This window comes from Uloborus diversus, chromosome 5 (assembly GCF_026930045.1).
Source record: "Uloborus diversus isolate 005 chromosome 5, Udiv.v.3.1, whole genome shotgun sequence".
Taxonomy (NCBI): Eukaryota; Metazoa; Arthropoda; class Arachnida; order Araneae; family Uloboridae; genus Uloborus; species Uloborus diversus.
In genome coordinates, this window is record NC_072735.1 from 43,952,593 (window position 1) to 43,970,086 (window position 17,494).

Genomic DNA, 17,494 nt, shown 5'->3' on the forward strand with positions numbered 1-17,494 from the left:
TCAAGCGTACCGCTCTTCTGCGCTTGTTCCAACCAAGCGGAAGGGGAGCGTTTCCTCCCACCAAGATGGACACAAGGGATTCTATAGGCCATTAATGAATGGCCTAGGTCATTAATGAATGATTTTTGATAATAACAAATTGCCTCCTCCATGCTTTGGGGATGTTGATTTACGAAATTCCCTGTGTATGTAATAGGTGTGGCAAATAGAGTCGCAAGGTTTCAATGCTATAAATATAAGTAATTGCAATTATATTTTAATTCGCTGTTCTTTATGTATAAACATACCTAAATGCTTATGCAATTTTTAATTTTTAAAATATAAATTTCGAAAAATCCTCGATTACTCCTCGCATAATAATATACTGTATTTTACATAGCTACAATATAAGTTTTAAAAAAATATCCAGATCAGAACAATGTAAAAATCTATAAATTAATTTTCTTCTATTTCAATACATAGTCCTTTATTATCATCAAATTCTTGCGATTCACAAGATTTAGAAACCAAAATGGGTCTCTATCTTAATTTGTTGAACTTTTGTTTTCTACAGCTGGTCTACCACAATGCAAAAAAGCTTGCCAACTATTGATATCATCTCGCCTTTCATCACTGTTAGACAAATGCCATATTAGGGATAAAGATGTTGTTTATTTATTTACAGTATGTAGATGCAGTAAATTTAAATCCAAATGACCTAGTGATCAATCGTACATTTCTTAAGAGAACAAAAGAAAATCTTCGAGAGGTAAAATTAAATTTCATGAATTTAAGATTAGATTTTGCAGTTATTCACTGGGATACAAAGCTACATCCAGATGTAACTGGAAAAAGAACGCCGACAGAATTACCGTGATAGCTTCAGGTCCTAATACTGAACAGCTACTCGAAATTCTTTAGATATTTCTTCAGTTGTATATGATATCTTAGATGGTAGCTCTTTATTGCTAACTGTTCTAGCTGTAGTGTTTGATACAACGGCTTGCAATACCAACCGTATAAATTATGCATGCAATTTTTTAGAGCAAAAACTGAACGATGATATATTACATTTGGATTGCCATCATCATGCACTTGAAATCGTACTGCAGAGTGTGTCCTTAAAGAAGTTCGTGCCTTTCTTTGTTCTAGATCATATATTCAATTATTTAAGCGCTTCAAAACTTTGTGGAAAGATCTCCATTATTCAGAACTTATAACATTTAAATCAAGTACACATACCACTTAAATTCTAAAAGACGAAGTTTATGACATATTATTGTTTGTAAAAAGTGGAATTGAGAAAGATTACAGAGAATTCTCGTAACTTGTAATAATATTTCCTGGTGAATTTCCTCCTACAGGGATATGTTTTCGGCAACATGGATCTTATCCCTGAACCACATGGGCGGCAAAAGTAATTTTTGTTTGAAACTTTTTATGTTTAGGAAACATATTAAATTGACCTTACATGAAAAGAAAGCAATTCAATGCTGTTTCACAAAGCTGTTATACAACTAAATGCTGTATAAAGATATGGTTTTTTGCAGCAACCCAATCGAGGATCCTTTGAATAATATAATATGTCTGAAAAACTAACAGCGTACAAAATGATAACAAGCATGCAGCAGAAGCAGTGATTGGAAAATTCATAAATCATTTATGGTATTTAGGGGATTAAGTAGTAGCTTTGTCGGTAATAGATGAAGGAATTAACTTTGAAGATAGGAAATGACTAGTCCAAAAAATGCTTGTGATAAGGAAGACGTGTCTGATGACTGTTTAACAAATTTCAGATAACAGTAGATGATTTGGAATACCTTTTTAGTAAAGATCTTCCTCTTTATAAATAAATTACGAGTCAATAAAACTGTTTGATAAGTTACAAATACTAAAAGATTTATTTCCTATTTGATCCTGATTCACGGCAAAATGAAGGAAGCTATTTAAAGGGAAAGGAAAGAGAGATTGTTAAAATACTGAAAATTGTGAATGATACTATTGAAAGAAGAGAACAATTAATCGAAGAATTTCACAACTAATTTACCAAATAGGAGTCACAAAAACAATTGATTTTACTGACCGTCCAAGACTATCGGAAAAAAATACACACTATCGAGATACATTGAGAAAAGCGTACGATTTAGGAACGTTTCTAAAGAATTATTTCATTCTTATTCAACGTAAAATCTTTAGATGATTTAAAGTAATTAAAAAGATTAATTTTAGTGCTACCTCACTGTAAAAATATTTTGCATACCTAGGAGAAACGATGTACTGGGTCTTAAGAAAAAACTCGAAGATTTGTGGGAAAATTATCAAACGTGTTCAAGTTCAACGGTCTAGGGACACGTGTTATTATTGACCGATCGAGTTCAAATTTTGCCCACGTTACTTTTTATTATAGTGTCACAAATCTAGGGAGCGTCACTTGTTGAATTCCAAAAAAAAAAAAAACGTTATAAATAAGGATATATATATATATATATATATATATATATATATATATATATATATATATATATATATATATATATATATATATATATATATATATATATATATATATATATATATATAGTTTTCGTATGTATTGTCTTCACCTTTTTTATAAGAAAATCAAATGAATAATGCATCACCAGCAAAAAAAACCCAACTAAAGGTAACCAACAAGGAAACTTGATCTTATCAATTATTTAAAAGTCCTCAGTGCGTGATGCGTGTGGTTTTAGCAGAATGTGTGGCATCTTGAAAGATAATAAATGGAAAATTATTAGGTAACATAGTTTTCTTACGCTATGCTCTTTTCTTTATAAATCCCCAGAGTGATGACCACACAGAAAATGGCTCTAATAAAACATTTTCCCCAAGAGGGTGTTAATAACAGACGGTGAGATCTTTAGAATGTGTAAAAAGTAGTATTATAAAAAATACAATGTTCTGATTGCAAAGTTTATAAAAATAAACATACAGTCGCATATCGATAACTCGAATCTTATAACTCGATCATTTCTTCATCTCAATCCTTAATATCCTTCCCAAACTCTTAAGATAGCTTTGGAGACTTCCCATAACTCGAAGGTTTAAGTCGACCTTTAGGACTTCGAGTTATCGAGAATTGGCTGTATTACTTTGGGGGGGGGGGGGAGTTCTCACGAAGTACAAAAAGTAACGACATATGCTTGTGACTAGATATCTATCGAGGTAAAAAATATTTTTTTTAATAACTAAATGAGTCAGAAGTCAAGAACAAATTTCGTGGTCTGCATTTTTTTTTAAATTATTCCGCATTTGTTTAGCTAAAAGTATTTCAAATTGGATATTTCAAGGATAAGGTTCGATATTTCAGAACACGACATTTAGCAGCATGTAAACATTAAATTTTCCCTGAGTATAACTTTTAAAGTTATCAGCAACACTTAAAGAAATAAAAAAAAATTAAATTAAACTGTTACAAGCATTATTAACTTATCGTTTCTTTTTTCACTCTCATTTTTATTTATAGAATATACTAATAATTTGCAATTATTTTTTACATATATGCGTGCTGTATTTGTTATTTCTCAAGAATTTCGTAATTGTCTCCGTGATTTACTAATGAAAACAGTTCGATCGAAAATAACAGTTGAATTAACCATTATCTCTAGTTTCAAGAAAATTTAAACAATAAAGATGTAACCAATCATTTGACGATTTCAGCAATTTTCACAATGAAAAATAGGCCACTAAAATATCGATTGTAATTATCTGCTCCATGCACTACTTTTCAGCTTTTTATTTAAACTGAAGCTTCACTTTCACTGTTAATTGCTTTGAGATGACTGAATAGAAAGCTTGTTATGCTAATCATTGCTGATAACTTCCTCATTAGAGACGCGAGACTCCGACAAATTGCCGTGCGATGAGCAAGCAGGTCGTGAAAAATGAAATACTACTCAAAGTTTCGTTTGTTTTGCAAACCTTTAGATAATGATTACTGCACATCAATTAGTTTAATGCACCTTAAATGATTATTTTTCTCCCCACTGTTGAGAAATGAGACCTACAGAACAATTATGGTTGATTTTATTCAACACCATGCCAAGTTTTTCTGCCTAATTGCAAGGTTCATGCCTATGATTGTTACAATGTATCTACTTTGTTTCGTTTAATACTATTTTTAGGCTTCTTCAAGATACACCGCTCAATATTATTGTATATTATCAGCCTGTCAGTTTTCTGGACAAAATATGTTTAAGGGATCACTTTGTCTCTACTTTTTGCAAGTGTGTTTACGGTGAATTAAATTCATTTGTATTGACAATAAAACAGACAAAGTATCAAATTTAAGTTTTGATAGTAACTAGTGCGATTGAAATTCCTTTACTCTTGCACATACATTTACGATGTCTGGAGTTATTACGGATAAAATGAAAACAAAATATATTAAGGAATTGAGTATTATTATATATAAACGTATAGCAACTAAACAGTCTTAAAGAATATTTCATTTGTTTTAATGTTGCACATTGACGAAAATGTTGAAATTTGCGTCTAATATTGTCCCGTTAAAAGGTTACCTTTTGCGTGGAAGTATAATAATGTGGAATACGTGTCGCTTTCTTAAAGTATTTTGCCAATATAATCAATACAAAGTCTAGTTTGTTTTCCATATCCCATCCCGGCAAAGAAACTGACACAACTCAAAAAAAAAAACAGCATTGGAGAAAATCAAGATTTTATGTAGTAGAATTCTTGAGCGATTTAGCCTCAAATACTACAATATGCGCTAAAAAAGATATGCATAATATGATGGTTATTGGTTGGTTTTTGTTGTCAAAATTAATAATTAATACCAAGAGTTCGATAATTTGTATTCTAAATTATGAAATTTCAATGGCATGTTAGTATTTATTATCTCGTTTTTGCGCCGCCAAGCATCAGTTCTGAAAGCTAGTTTGTGCAAGTTTTATGGCAATAAAGAGAATAAATTTTAGATTTTAAATCAACTGGTAGTACGTCAAAATCCTTGTCGAAGTTCGATAGGTTGTCTAGATTGATGTTTCGAAAATTCAGACTAAAACCTTTGATTTTTAAGCAAAGCGAATCATCAAAATTCTATTAAAATGAAAACTAATCCTACATATAACTGAGTTAAGTCATTATAAAATAAAATAATCTGGCAAATAAATGATAATAAGCCAATAAGTTTCCATTAAAACGTAAAACAAAAACACGAGAAAAAGAAAGGACTACAGCAAATCGAGCAATAGTATTTTTTTTTCTTCATTTTGACAGGTTTACACAGCGTTAACCTGTCAAAATGGAATGGTAATAGTAAAATACTATAGTAATAGTAAAATATTTGTTAAGAGCACTTAATGCAATCCACTAAAATAAACGAATATGTTGCATATGGCAATGACAAAGAACTAATGTTTAACAATAAAAACATAAATTAATTGAAGAAAACATATTCAATATCGAACAACTTCCTCATTACTCAAATAAGAAAACAACGTAAATATGAAAACACTTTCAGAAAACATCATACTCGTGTTTCGGGGTTTCAAAAATCCCCTTTTACAACGCTAAATAAATAAAGTTATTAATGCAAAGACGATCGATAAAAATTGCAAATTCGTCTCATTTACGCTATTTTATGTTATCTATTACTTTTTGCACTTTTTAAACAACAAAATTTAATTCAATTCTGATTCAACGTTGTTTAAAGTAATTATAATTAGTGCAAAAAATCAAAACAGAATCATTCCTACATTGAAATTCAGCAACAAAAGAGCAAATCTTTATTTTAACAACTAAAGATTTCATGAAAGACAAACTGGTTATTATGCTAATATCTAAATGTCTCCAACCATTCACATTCTAATTTACATTTTATAAGTCACTTATACCAAATCACCTTAGGCAAACAACACTGCGCAAATCGGGTCCCATGAACAATGTCCAATATTGATCTGCAATTCAAGCCCCGAAGTGATGACAGTAAACTTAGGGTTGTGCACCGCGTTCCAAGCCCGCCCATTAATAATAGTGACATTTACTTGAAACGTATTTACCCCTAAGCCATAATGTGAAGCTCGGATATGTACGCATGCTGCTATATTTCAGACAATATGCTTGGTGGCATCACCAGAAATGAAACTCATATTTTAAAGATGTCTTACAATATTATATACTAGTGGTACCCGCACGGTTTTGCCCGTAGTTGAAAATTAAAAGGTCCTTCGGTTCGTCTGTATATTTACAAATAATGGATGATGAATTTTTCCCCAATTTGCTATGTTCATTTTCCTCTATGTACGGTTCCACATTAGGACAATTCGGTAATTTAAACGTCCACGTTATGATCATTTGCTCGGTAAAATGTTCTTAAAATTAGAATAGAAAAAGAACAAAATCGAATTTTCGAAAAATCGCTTCAAGGTGCACACCCCCATGCTACAAAACAATTTTGTGCAACATTTCATGAAAATCGGCCGAATGGTCTAGGCACTATGCGCGTCACAGATATCTGACAGACATCTAGACAGAGAGACCTTCCGCTTTATTATTAGTAAACAAAAGAATACATAAAACTATTTTTGTATAGATATTTTTATATAGCTAGAGAAGAAATAAAGATAATATATATATAGATATAATATAGAACTATATCTAATAACAGCAGTCTTTATATCCACAAGCTTACAACTTTGAATTGAAAAAAAAAATCCTGGAAATACCAAAACACATGTACTCTGTAATCTGTTTATTTGTGATGAAAATTGTTGAATATTTCTTGTTATTTCTCGGAACAAAGGTATATATTTCTCATTTCTCTATAGTTCAAAAAATAATTTAAGTTTCTTTAAATTAATATTAAAAAATAATTAAACAATATTTTTTCGGATGAGCTTTAATCATATGTTTGGCATCGATGTCTGCATGAGACTGTAACCGAATCCTGGAAGTTGTATTTTCTGACTAGTTCTGTTGAGTTGTGGAAAGGGAAGCGTAATTATTTGAACATAATTTACCGTTTTCAGTCATATGTCGGAGGTCTCTGTCACACTCAGCGTCTGACAGTTCTTGTCCGTCAGTGACAAACGTCTGAGCATGTACGTGTAAAGGGCTGTAAGTTTCATCGTGAGATAATATTTCACCTGCTCTCCATCTGTAAAACGTAAAAAACTAATTAAATTAAGAAAAAATATTATTGTTTTCTTATTAGTTAGATGAAAGTAGAATAGCAAAAATACATCATTTATCGGGTAATAAAGTTAATTTTTCATCAAATTGCACCCAGTGGGGTCGTGAAAGTATAAAAGTATTTTTTTCTGAAAGAGCATGCTTAAAATAATAGAATCTGACATGTTTTTAAATAATTTCTTTAAGCTTAATATTTTTAAATAATTCCTTTAAGCTTAATATTTTTAAAAAAATTACTTAAATCGGTACTCTTTCATCGTTTAACGTTTCTGCCGATGACATCACAAATGATGAAATACCATTCTGTGTTGAAATTCACGGTCCAAAATATTTAATTCGCATCTTTGCTCACGTGTATTGGCAACAATATGGTTGATAGCAAGCGTAGAACGCAATTGAAATTCGCTTCTTGATTATCATGACGTGGAAATGTGGTAGAAAAATGCGCCATATTGCAGCATTTGTGACGTCATAAAGACCACGCCTTGTTTGAAGAATCTGACATATTAAAAAATTAATTTAAAAAACTGTTGAAATAATTAAAGTATTTTCTGGGTCCATGTAATTTTTTTTTTTTGTTCAGTCTATCCATTTCAATGACTAAAAGCACTACTTTTGACTGAAGGAAACAACCCCATTATGCATGAATCTTTATGTTTAAAGCAACACGCATTTGAATATGACAGGTTTAACATACTGCCTTAAAACTTTCTAAATAACCTGCAGGGAAAAAAGCTATTTTGTTTTTAAAAAATAGCATTTTATAAATACACTTTCGCGTAAAAATGACTGAGATCTTAATTTATAAATTAGAGATGCTATCGCATCAAAAACATATGTAAATAGCAACAAACATGTTACTATCTTACTTATTTATTTATTTTGAACATGTTCCATTAATTTTACACCTATTTTAAATTAAATCTTCATTTTGTTAGTAGATATAAAGTTATAAATTCTTCACTTCATTTTGTAATGAATCCTGTTTTTTAAGATGTATAAGTTTTTATTTCTTGAACTTATTTCTTTTTATTTTTTTCAATTATCACTTTCATTTTTTTTCACTATTATTTATCTTGTTCACGTATAAATCGCACCCTTAGGTGAAATAAATGTTAGTTAAAAAATAAATAAATAACATAATTTCAGAATTGTCATTTTGTTCTGAAGCATGGTGTACGTAATGGAAAAAGGTTTAAAGAGAAAAAAAAAAGTTAAAATTTGAATTGGGGGGAAAAAAAGGAAACCGTGCGTCATAAAGATACAAATTTCTACTTTACCTATGATTTGGTGTCCACATGCTACCCATTGATAGCTTTTCGTGAACTATGAATCCTCCCATGTCGCACGTCAAACCTTCTTCCGTTATGCTCTGCAAATGTAGAGATTTGCCCGTTTCTGAGGGGAAAAAGGAGAATATATTCATATAAAGTAACTTAATTTTTGTTTAACCATTGTATTAAGTTCTCATTTCTTAAAAAAAAAGAACATTTCTTGTTTTGATTTAACAAGATCCAAACTACACCTTATTAAATAAGTATATTGAATTCAATCACACAATTTGAAAAGTAGTTGTGACGAAAATGATAATGCTGATTATTATTATTTTTTATTATTAATAGGTTTATTATTTTATTATTATTATTATTACTATAGCAAAAACAATTATAATAATAGTAAAAATAATGAGAGTAAAATTAATATGAAAAATAATAGAAATAACAACAAAAATATTAAGAAAACGTGTCTAACCATTTTATCACATTACGCATATTTTGTCATTTTTCAGCATGTCCAAAATATTTTAAGTTACAGTCTGCTTAAAACTTTTATAATGTAATTCTGAAATCCAAAAAAGTTCAGAACAAATTCTCGACCAATTAATTTTAAAGAGTAATGATTCTGAATATTAATGACAGTAATCAAGCATTCACTTACTTGCAATATTTTTGTACAAGGACTATAATTTGTCTATAATGTAAAAATATGAATACAAAATTTAATGAAACGGATTTCGTCCGTATATTTCGTCCGTAAATCTGGGCACCATTAGTACGTCGCATTTAATAGAAGTTTTTCAATTCTTACTACACATTGCTCAACTGTTGGGTTGTCACTCTTGTCGCATTCATAGGGAATTAAAACATGACTGAAGCAAATCCAATCATTGGCTTCAGAAACGCTGAGACATAGATCCCAAGTCACGTGGTTCAACTATGACGAAGGGAAGACAGGTTTTACGTGAAACGAGTGAAAGCAACCTGATTTATTCCAATACTTTACTTTAAAATATATCACGTGACTTGGGATCCTTGTTTAAATATTTGAAAGTCTTTATTCTCTTTACTTTTTACTTTTTCTCAATAATCTCATCTAGTCGAATTCTGAAAGAGAGTTTCAGTGCCTTTAACTGGTATATCTCACATTTTCTACCGTCATTAGAAAAATCTGGTAATAGTGCAATAGTGCAAAAGCAACTGGTCAAATTTCAGCTTCCTTGCGATTTTTGTGATACATTTATGGGAATTTTTCTGAAAGCACGGGGAAAACGAATTTGGATGTTTACAACCCGAAAAATGGCGTAGGGGGAACAGGGAGGGTATACCCACCAAGTGACTGAAAGAGGCTGACTCAGAGGAAATTTCCCGATAAAAATTGCTTTAGTCGCTCCACCAAACATATTAACATTGATAAAAGGAAAAATCAAAAGTTTAATTTTTAAGTTAACACTATTTTTTTTCTTTAAATTAAGGAAATATATAAGGAAGAACGTAGGGAATAACAAGATTACAGTAACCAAAGTTTTCAATATATTTTATTATACCCGTATGATCTTTAAGGAGTCTCTTTAGATTCGAAAAATAATTTCCTTGCTATCAATACCAGAACGAAGTAAACATAAATGAAAATTTTAAATTTTAGCTATCATAGACTCATATCTAAACAAGAACGACATATTTTAAGTTTTCCCAACCACAATCATAGAAGCGTACATAGTAACGCAATGGCTATCTCAATAAAGTATTCTAAAAAAATTGTAAGTGAATATAAAATGCGTTCTGCATAAATATGAAAATATACATGGGAGTTATGTAAATCATGCGTCCCTATCTGCAACACAAAGTAATCAAATTAATATTTTGCGAAACAGAAAGCAATATTTAAAAAAATGTCAGTTTTGAGTGAAATATTTTCTCCTTGTTTACTTCCTTGGCGGCATAAGTTTCATCTTTCACAATGAATTAAAACATGTTTTTAGCTTTATTCTTACAAGTTTTCGTAGCTGCATTCTATTAAAATTATTGAAATGATGACGAAAAACTTAATGACTAGAATTTATTTTATGCAAAATGTAAGAAAATATCATGTTATAGTTCTATAAATATTCATTTCATTGCAAAAATGCAATTTGCGAGAAAGATCGAGCCATTGATGGCTTGAAAAAGAAAACAAAACTATTTTCTTATTTTTAGGTTGTAAATTATATCTATTATAGATTATTAAATTTCAAAGTTTTTCATTTCTTGTTTATTCTTTATGACATTTTAGTAATATTACTCATATTACTAAAATGATTTTATATTTACATAATTAATTTAAATATAAAAAGGAGTTTTACTAAATTCTGAGTAAACTCTGCTGTGCAGTAGTATTAGGGGAAAAAATGGCAAAGAATTCGAAACTTAATTTGAGATAGGTGCTCGCGTTGGCTACTGCTGAGAACGCAAAACAGCCAAATAAGGAATTGACTCATCCCGTTTCTAGTACGTCATCGCTCATTTAAGATAACTGCTGATGAGGCCTTCTTGTAGGTAGTGATGGTATAACCGGACTGGGAGGCAAGTGGTTTTCTGTTCAGTTTTTTTTTACAATTACGAGAGTTAATTTTTTTTGAAAGGTATTGACACGAGGATAACGAGTTAGAATGTTACCAAGCTCGAAAATGCCGCAGAGGGCGGGGGGGGGGGGAGTTATAACTGTACTGGGGGGCAAGTGGTTTTCCATTCAGTTTTTGTGCTTCTATTACGGAAGTTAGTTTTCCTGAAAGGTATTGATACGAGAAAATCGAATTTAGATGTTGCCAAACCCAGAAATAGCTCGGGGGGGGGCAGGGAGATATAACTGCAAATATTAAAGAGTTCAACATGTATCTCTTTACAGCAAGTTTTCAAAGCTTAAAATGCTTAAATATATTATTAACAACATTATAATGCATAAAAATCCGAATTAGATTGTTGCCAACTTCAGCTCAGATTTCACTGAATTGATGACCATTTATCAACGTTTCGATGACTTTGATGCAAGTCAATGGCCAAACATTCCCCAATCTTGTTCCTCTAAAGATTTTGATCTATGATAAGAAAGTGGTTGATATTGGGCCCATGACAGATTTTGAGCACACTTGTCCCTTTTAGCGCACACGAGGGTCTCCGACCGGCAGTATCGAAATATTGGATTCATAACAGATGAAATATCAGCCGTTATGAATCCCAGAAAAACGCTAAACTTTCCCCATATTGTTTTTTTCTTTCTTTCTTTCTTTTTTTTTTTTTTTTTTGCAAAATGGATCTAATTTCCAACCTTTTGTGCCATATAGAACAAAATCACAATATCAACATTCTATAGAACGACATTATAGCATGGAAATAACATAGAACCATATTTTGAAATCAACATATTGCAGAAAAAACTGCAATCTCTTATGTGGTTTAAGCATGCCTTTATGGTGCCAAATAATGTGTACGCACTGTATTCATGTAAGTCTCTTACCATTTTCGATTGAACATGTAGGGGAAAGGGAGCTCATGTGAGCATGGGGCACATGTGAGCATGGTATGTTTTACTAGGATAACGTCAAGCAAAAATCATAAAAAATTCTCAAATAGTAGCAGTACCAGCCCTACTTTTTAAACTAACTTTCAGAGCAAGGATGCAGTTTATGTTCCTGTGGTGACAGCTTCTTTGTTTTAGCAGATACTGATGTACTTTTATCCCTGTCTTCTTCGTGTAAAAATATATTTTAAACTAACTAATAAGCTAAATTTAATTATTGCAAACAATTATATGAACATTCAAGTAAATTTATGCCAATGTTTATAATTTGTAATGAAATTAAAAGTTCTTTATTTTAGGAAATTAGTTCTAAGGTAGATGCCGGGGCACTTGTGAATGCTACATGTAGGGGCACATGTGAACAGCTCCTATATCCTCTCTGCAAGCATAAATATTAGTGTAAGCTTATTATAACTGTTAAAAGAGATGTAAAGATTTATAATTACTATTTTGCTGCACTCAGTAAATTTATTGTTAATTATATTATTACATAACTGCTAATTATTTATTTTATTTGTTTTTCAATTCTTTATTTCGTTAATTACTAAATAGTTGACTAAACATTTAATGGTATATAATATTTACAAAGATAATAAAGGAAAAATATGTTTCTTTAACTAAAAACTGAAGTTTAGAAAAATTTTAAATTAATCATCATATTCTGTATGCAGCTTAAACGCTTTATATAACAAGAATATACTTTACATAGTAAAATATTCTTTTTATTGTTTAGTCTTATAAGATTTTTTCTTGTCGATCCATTGATTAGAACATGCTATGAAACTTTAAAATTTGATAGTGAGCATTGTTCTATAATTCAGAAAAAATATTTTCTTAATGACAGCTACTGTAAAACTCAAACTGATAGTATAGGTTACTAACCCTTGAATGTAATTAGTACTCACGTTAATGCCTTATTATAACGAGTGTTTCGGTGATATATGATGCTCGTCCTGCATTTTTAATCGTATTCACACGTGCCATAAGTTTGTTCACATCTGCCCCTATAAGGGCACGTGTGAACAATTGAAGACATTTTTAAATAAGTCAATAATGTATAAAGATATTTTTTAAAGAATTCGAAAAAATTACATGGCACAAAAAAAAAAAAAAAAAAAAAATACTATTCAATCATGGTGACCCTTTTTCTGTGAGAAAACGAAAACATTTTCTGAGAAATAAGAAATGAAAAAAAAGTGCTCACATGTGCCCCCCTTTCCCCCTATTTATTTGTCGCTCTCATAAAAAAATACATCAAAATCACCAGACTAAACAAAACATCATTTTTCAAACATTGTTTTTTTACTCGAGCGGTTTCACTCGCTACTCTCTTCAATTTACTTCTTTATATGCTCACCTAAGCTCATCTTCATATGCGCTCTCTATTTGAAGCAGAGAAAGTTGTTTTGCTGAACTCGTATTTGTGTCAGATAACATAATTATTTCAATTTATAATTCTACAAAAGATAAAAATTTCAACTATAATATATACTTCAAACTTAAATAGCGCTACCAGACTATAATATTTTGAATTGTGGGAAATTTAGAGTATTTAGTTGGATTACTCCATACACTTTTAATCAAATTACAATTATGTTGAGCTTTAAAAAAAAGGTTTTTTTCTCTCATGTTTTTTTTTTAACTTTTCTATTTAGTGTATCAAAAAATCCTAATTTTAATTTAAAAAATGTATTTTTTTCCTCTTCAAAACAAGAGTAATAGCAGTACGATATTTTATTATTTTTTTAAACAAACAAGAAAAAATAGAAGAAACAAATTCGACTTTAGGCAAACATATTCCGCGTTGAAAGGAAAGTAAAATTAATAAACTCAATACTTGCTTTCTCCGAGAATTCAATAACGCATTTAACCTGAAACATAAGGTTTATTGTTTAAACAAAAGGACAAGAACTTGTGCCTTAATTAAATTTATTCCCTAGTACGAGCAAACTCTGGGCTGTTTCCGCAAGATTTAATTATGCGCACAGCCACTACCATGGGCCTTTCTCTTTAGACAAGCATAGTTTTAATGTTAGGTTTTTTATCTGTGACGAACTTTGTGACATCGAACACTTGCCTTCTAATGCCATTTTAATTAAATTAGTCATATCTACATTAGAATAAGATTGAAGTGTTGCATATTTATAAAATGTTTCTGTCTAGCGGCTGTATAGCAATTATCTACATCCGAACGGGTAAAAGGCAATTATTACATTGAGTTTTGGTATGGATTCTCTGTAGGTGCAAAATGATGCTGTATTTATTTAAGCTCCTCAATTGCTTTGCAGAACATTAAACAGGTATAGGTAAAAATGTTTATATCTCCTTAGATGCATTTGTTATGCTTTTGCAATCACAGAAGGATGCTAAAACTTTGCTTTATTGCAATGAATATTGTTTATATTTTCTGTATTTTCTCTCTACCCCCCCCCCCCCCTTTTTTTGAAGTTATATTTTGTTTTAGTCAAAATCGATATCATACACCAATTTATTTTTAAAATTTACGGCTTATTCTCAGCTATTTACGACGAATGATTATCAAAAAACATACAATTTGTTGCTGGTCCCCCAAATGCGTGGATGATATAACTTTCAGTGGAAAACGACAGCTAGAACATACCTTTTATGTGACAAAAGTTACAAAGCAATTGGTCTTTTATTTCTCTAGAAATTCCAAAAGATGTGAATTTTTGAATGTGTCCCAATACTTTGGTCATATAGTTTAGCAATGTTGTTTAAATAAAATATTACTGTAAAACAATGTTATTCAATGATTAAATTAATAATTGAGAAGCCAAGGAACGGAAGAGCATTTTTCAAACAGTTCCAGATCAAGTAAAGCCAAAGCAGTGCAGGATTTAAAAAAAAAAGTTACATGATTTTTTTTCCTTTTAATTTCTTTTCTTTCAATTCAGCAATGTATTTGTCTCCGCAGGAAGTAAAAACAGTTTGCCAATACCTTTTCTCATTTTAAGATAAATTTTGGCACGTAAACTATCTTTGGAACACACTGTTACAAAAGTTTCATTCAAGCTACATTTTTAAATTTGCATTAAAAAATAGTTAGGATTTCTTTTATAAAAAAAATGCACTTGATATGTGTTACAGTTAAGTGTGCAACTGAACACAAAAATCATGCGAATACAACAAACAAACAAAAATCTGAACAATCATCAAAGCTTAACTATGTCTGCCTTTAATTGACCAACCTTATGAATCAAACAATAAAAAAATGAGATTTACATAAATTTCCCCTGTAAAATGGCTGTTTTATTTTCTTTGAAATAAAACAGTTTTTCATATCGTTATTTTTTCATGCTCAATTGCTATTATTAACTCCGTTTAAAATACTATCATTGCATAAAAGTGATTATCCTTATACTAAAAAAATGAAATATAAAACAAAATGGTGCTGAAAGAGGCTTGAATGCACTGTATTTTACACCGTTTAAATGATACAGGAAAAACTTTCCAAAAAATCCTTGTTACAGAACATTTGAACATAATTGGTTACAGCATTGATTGATCAGCAAACTTTTGTAATTTTAATTCTCCTATTAGAAAAGCTATATGCAGGGTGGGTGTTTAACGCAACGTCTAGACACCTTTTTTCTTATGTTATTCTTCACTGCAAGTCCACACATTCATCTTTTCAAAGCCATTAAGATTATTACAATTTTTATGCATATAAACAATAGATTTTGAAAATGTGCTCTTAAAGTGTAATATAGGTGCACGAACTTTTCTATGCTTCTTGAGCAATTAGGATCTCGGGTTGCAAAAGATTATTAATATGTTTTTCTTATATGGCGTAAAATCTTTTTCGGATTTCGCAATATATTTCTTTACCTGCGCTTCGTCCTCATCCCTCACCAAGTATTAAGGTTCAAATAATCAGCAAGTAAGTTTTTGGTTTTGGAAAATAGTTTTGCAATTGTTGAATATGTATTCAATATTTATTTGACTAACGTTAAATTTAATTAATATAGCATACAAGTTGCTCAGATTAACAAAAATCAGTCATTGGGCGTTTTAGCTTTTTGTAATACTTCATAACTGAAAAACGGCAGTTTGGATTTTCTTTTTTTTTTTTTTTTTTTTTGATATGCTTTAGGCAAACTACTGTTTACCACTAAAACAACGTCATCAATTCACAAATATTTCAAGACGTTGCGAATCCATGTTTCAGGGTTACAAGGTTTCCATCTATCGCATGACTTTACATCTCAAATATCACTCTTTTGTACATTAATAAATGGAGCTCTTGATACCCTGAAACACGTATTTACAACTGCTTGCAATTGCATCAATAAACAGAGTTACTTGATTCAGTGAAACAGGTATTTACAACTTCTTTTGCAACTGCATTAATAAAAATAGTTTATTGATACACTGAAACAAATATTTACAACTTCTTGCACTTGTATTAATTACGTTTTTTTCTGTTGATTACTTTGTCGCACTGAGGAGTTGTTTGATGAATCTAAACTACAGTTAATTTAGCACAACACTTTTCGCTTTGATTTACTGAATGAAGAAAAAATTATTTTTTAAAAATACATCTAAAAACTGAGGAATTAAAATTACGTTTTATCACAAAAAGTGATGTTCACAGGATAATAGGTTTGTCCATTTACATAACAAAAAAAAAAAAAAAAAAAAAAAGAAAACAGAAGTAAGTACAGTCGGGACCGCTTACTTGAATAGGCAATTTGCCACGAAAAATTATTCTGAATAATATTATTATTTAGAATAATAAGAGGGATTATTAAAAATTATTCTATAATTTTTAATAATTTTTAATAATCACTCTTAAATTATTAAAAATTATTCTATAATAAGAGGGAATATTAATCGGGAATAAAAATAACATGCATCTCAACGATATTGCACACCAAAAGTTTATAATATTAAGCGGGATATTTTTTATCCGATATTCCAATGAGAGGGCTCTATTGTATTTTGAATAAATTGTGCAACCATCGAAATTATTATTATTATTATTTTTAATTTTAAACCCTACTAGTTTTCCCCACATATGCTCCCTTATTTAATTTCCAGAGTTACCCAGCAATTGCCGAAAGCTACTTTGCTACGTCAAAGGAATGTTCAAAACATATTACATACCAGCCCATAATTAATGGAAGGGAATACGATTTGGAATTAAAACGCGGACACAAGCGCTCGCAGTTTCGAAACAATTTTGTCTGCATTCTTACATATAATAGCCCCAGCAGAAGTTTAACAGTAGAACAGCTTAGTTAAATTCATCATTCATCTCACACATCCAGAATCGTAACTTATTCTAACAATGCAGGCCTCCAAACAATGGAAACTATAGACAGCAAAACGACAGAATATCGTGTATTGAGAATCGGAATGTGCAACAGAGCGAATTTCAGGACAGAGCCGCAGGAAATAGAATAAGCTTTTCAGGGATGTGCAGGACATTAATTACAGTGCGACAAGCAATCCTGCATTATGATTTAAA

General features: G+C 30.5%; 1 protein-coding gene across 1 annotated transcript in view; it reads right to left on the bottom strand.

Moving 5' to 3' along the window:
- Positions 1–17,494, bottom strand: part of LOC129222891 (uncharacterized) — a 201,676-nt gene that overhangs the window by 1,446 nt on the left and 182,736 nt on the right. Inside the window, 2 exon segments of the mRNA XM_054857455.1 lie at positions 6,999–7,135; positions 8,451–8,568. Of these exon segments, the coding sequence (XP_054713430.1) occupies positions 6,999–7,135; positions 8,451–8,568 (255 nt within the window).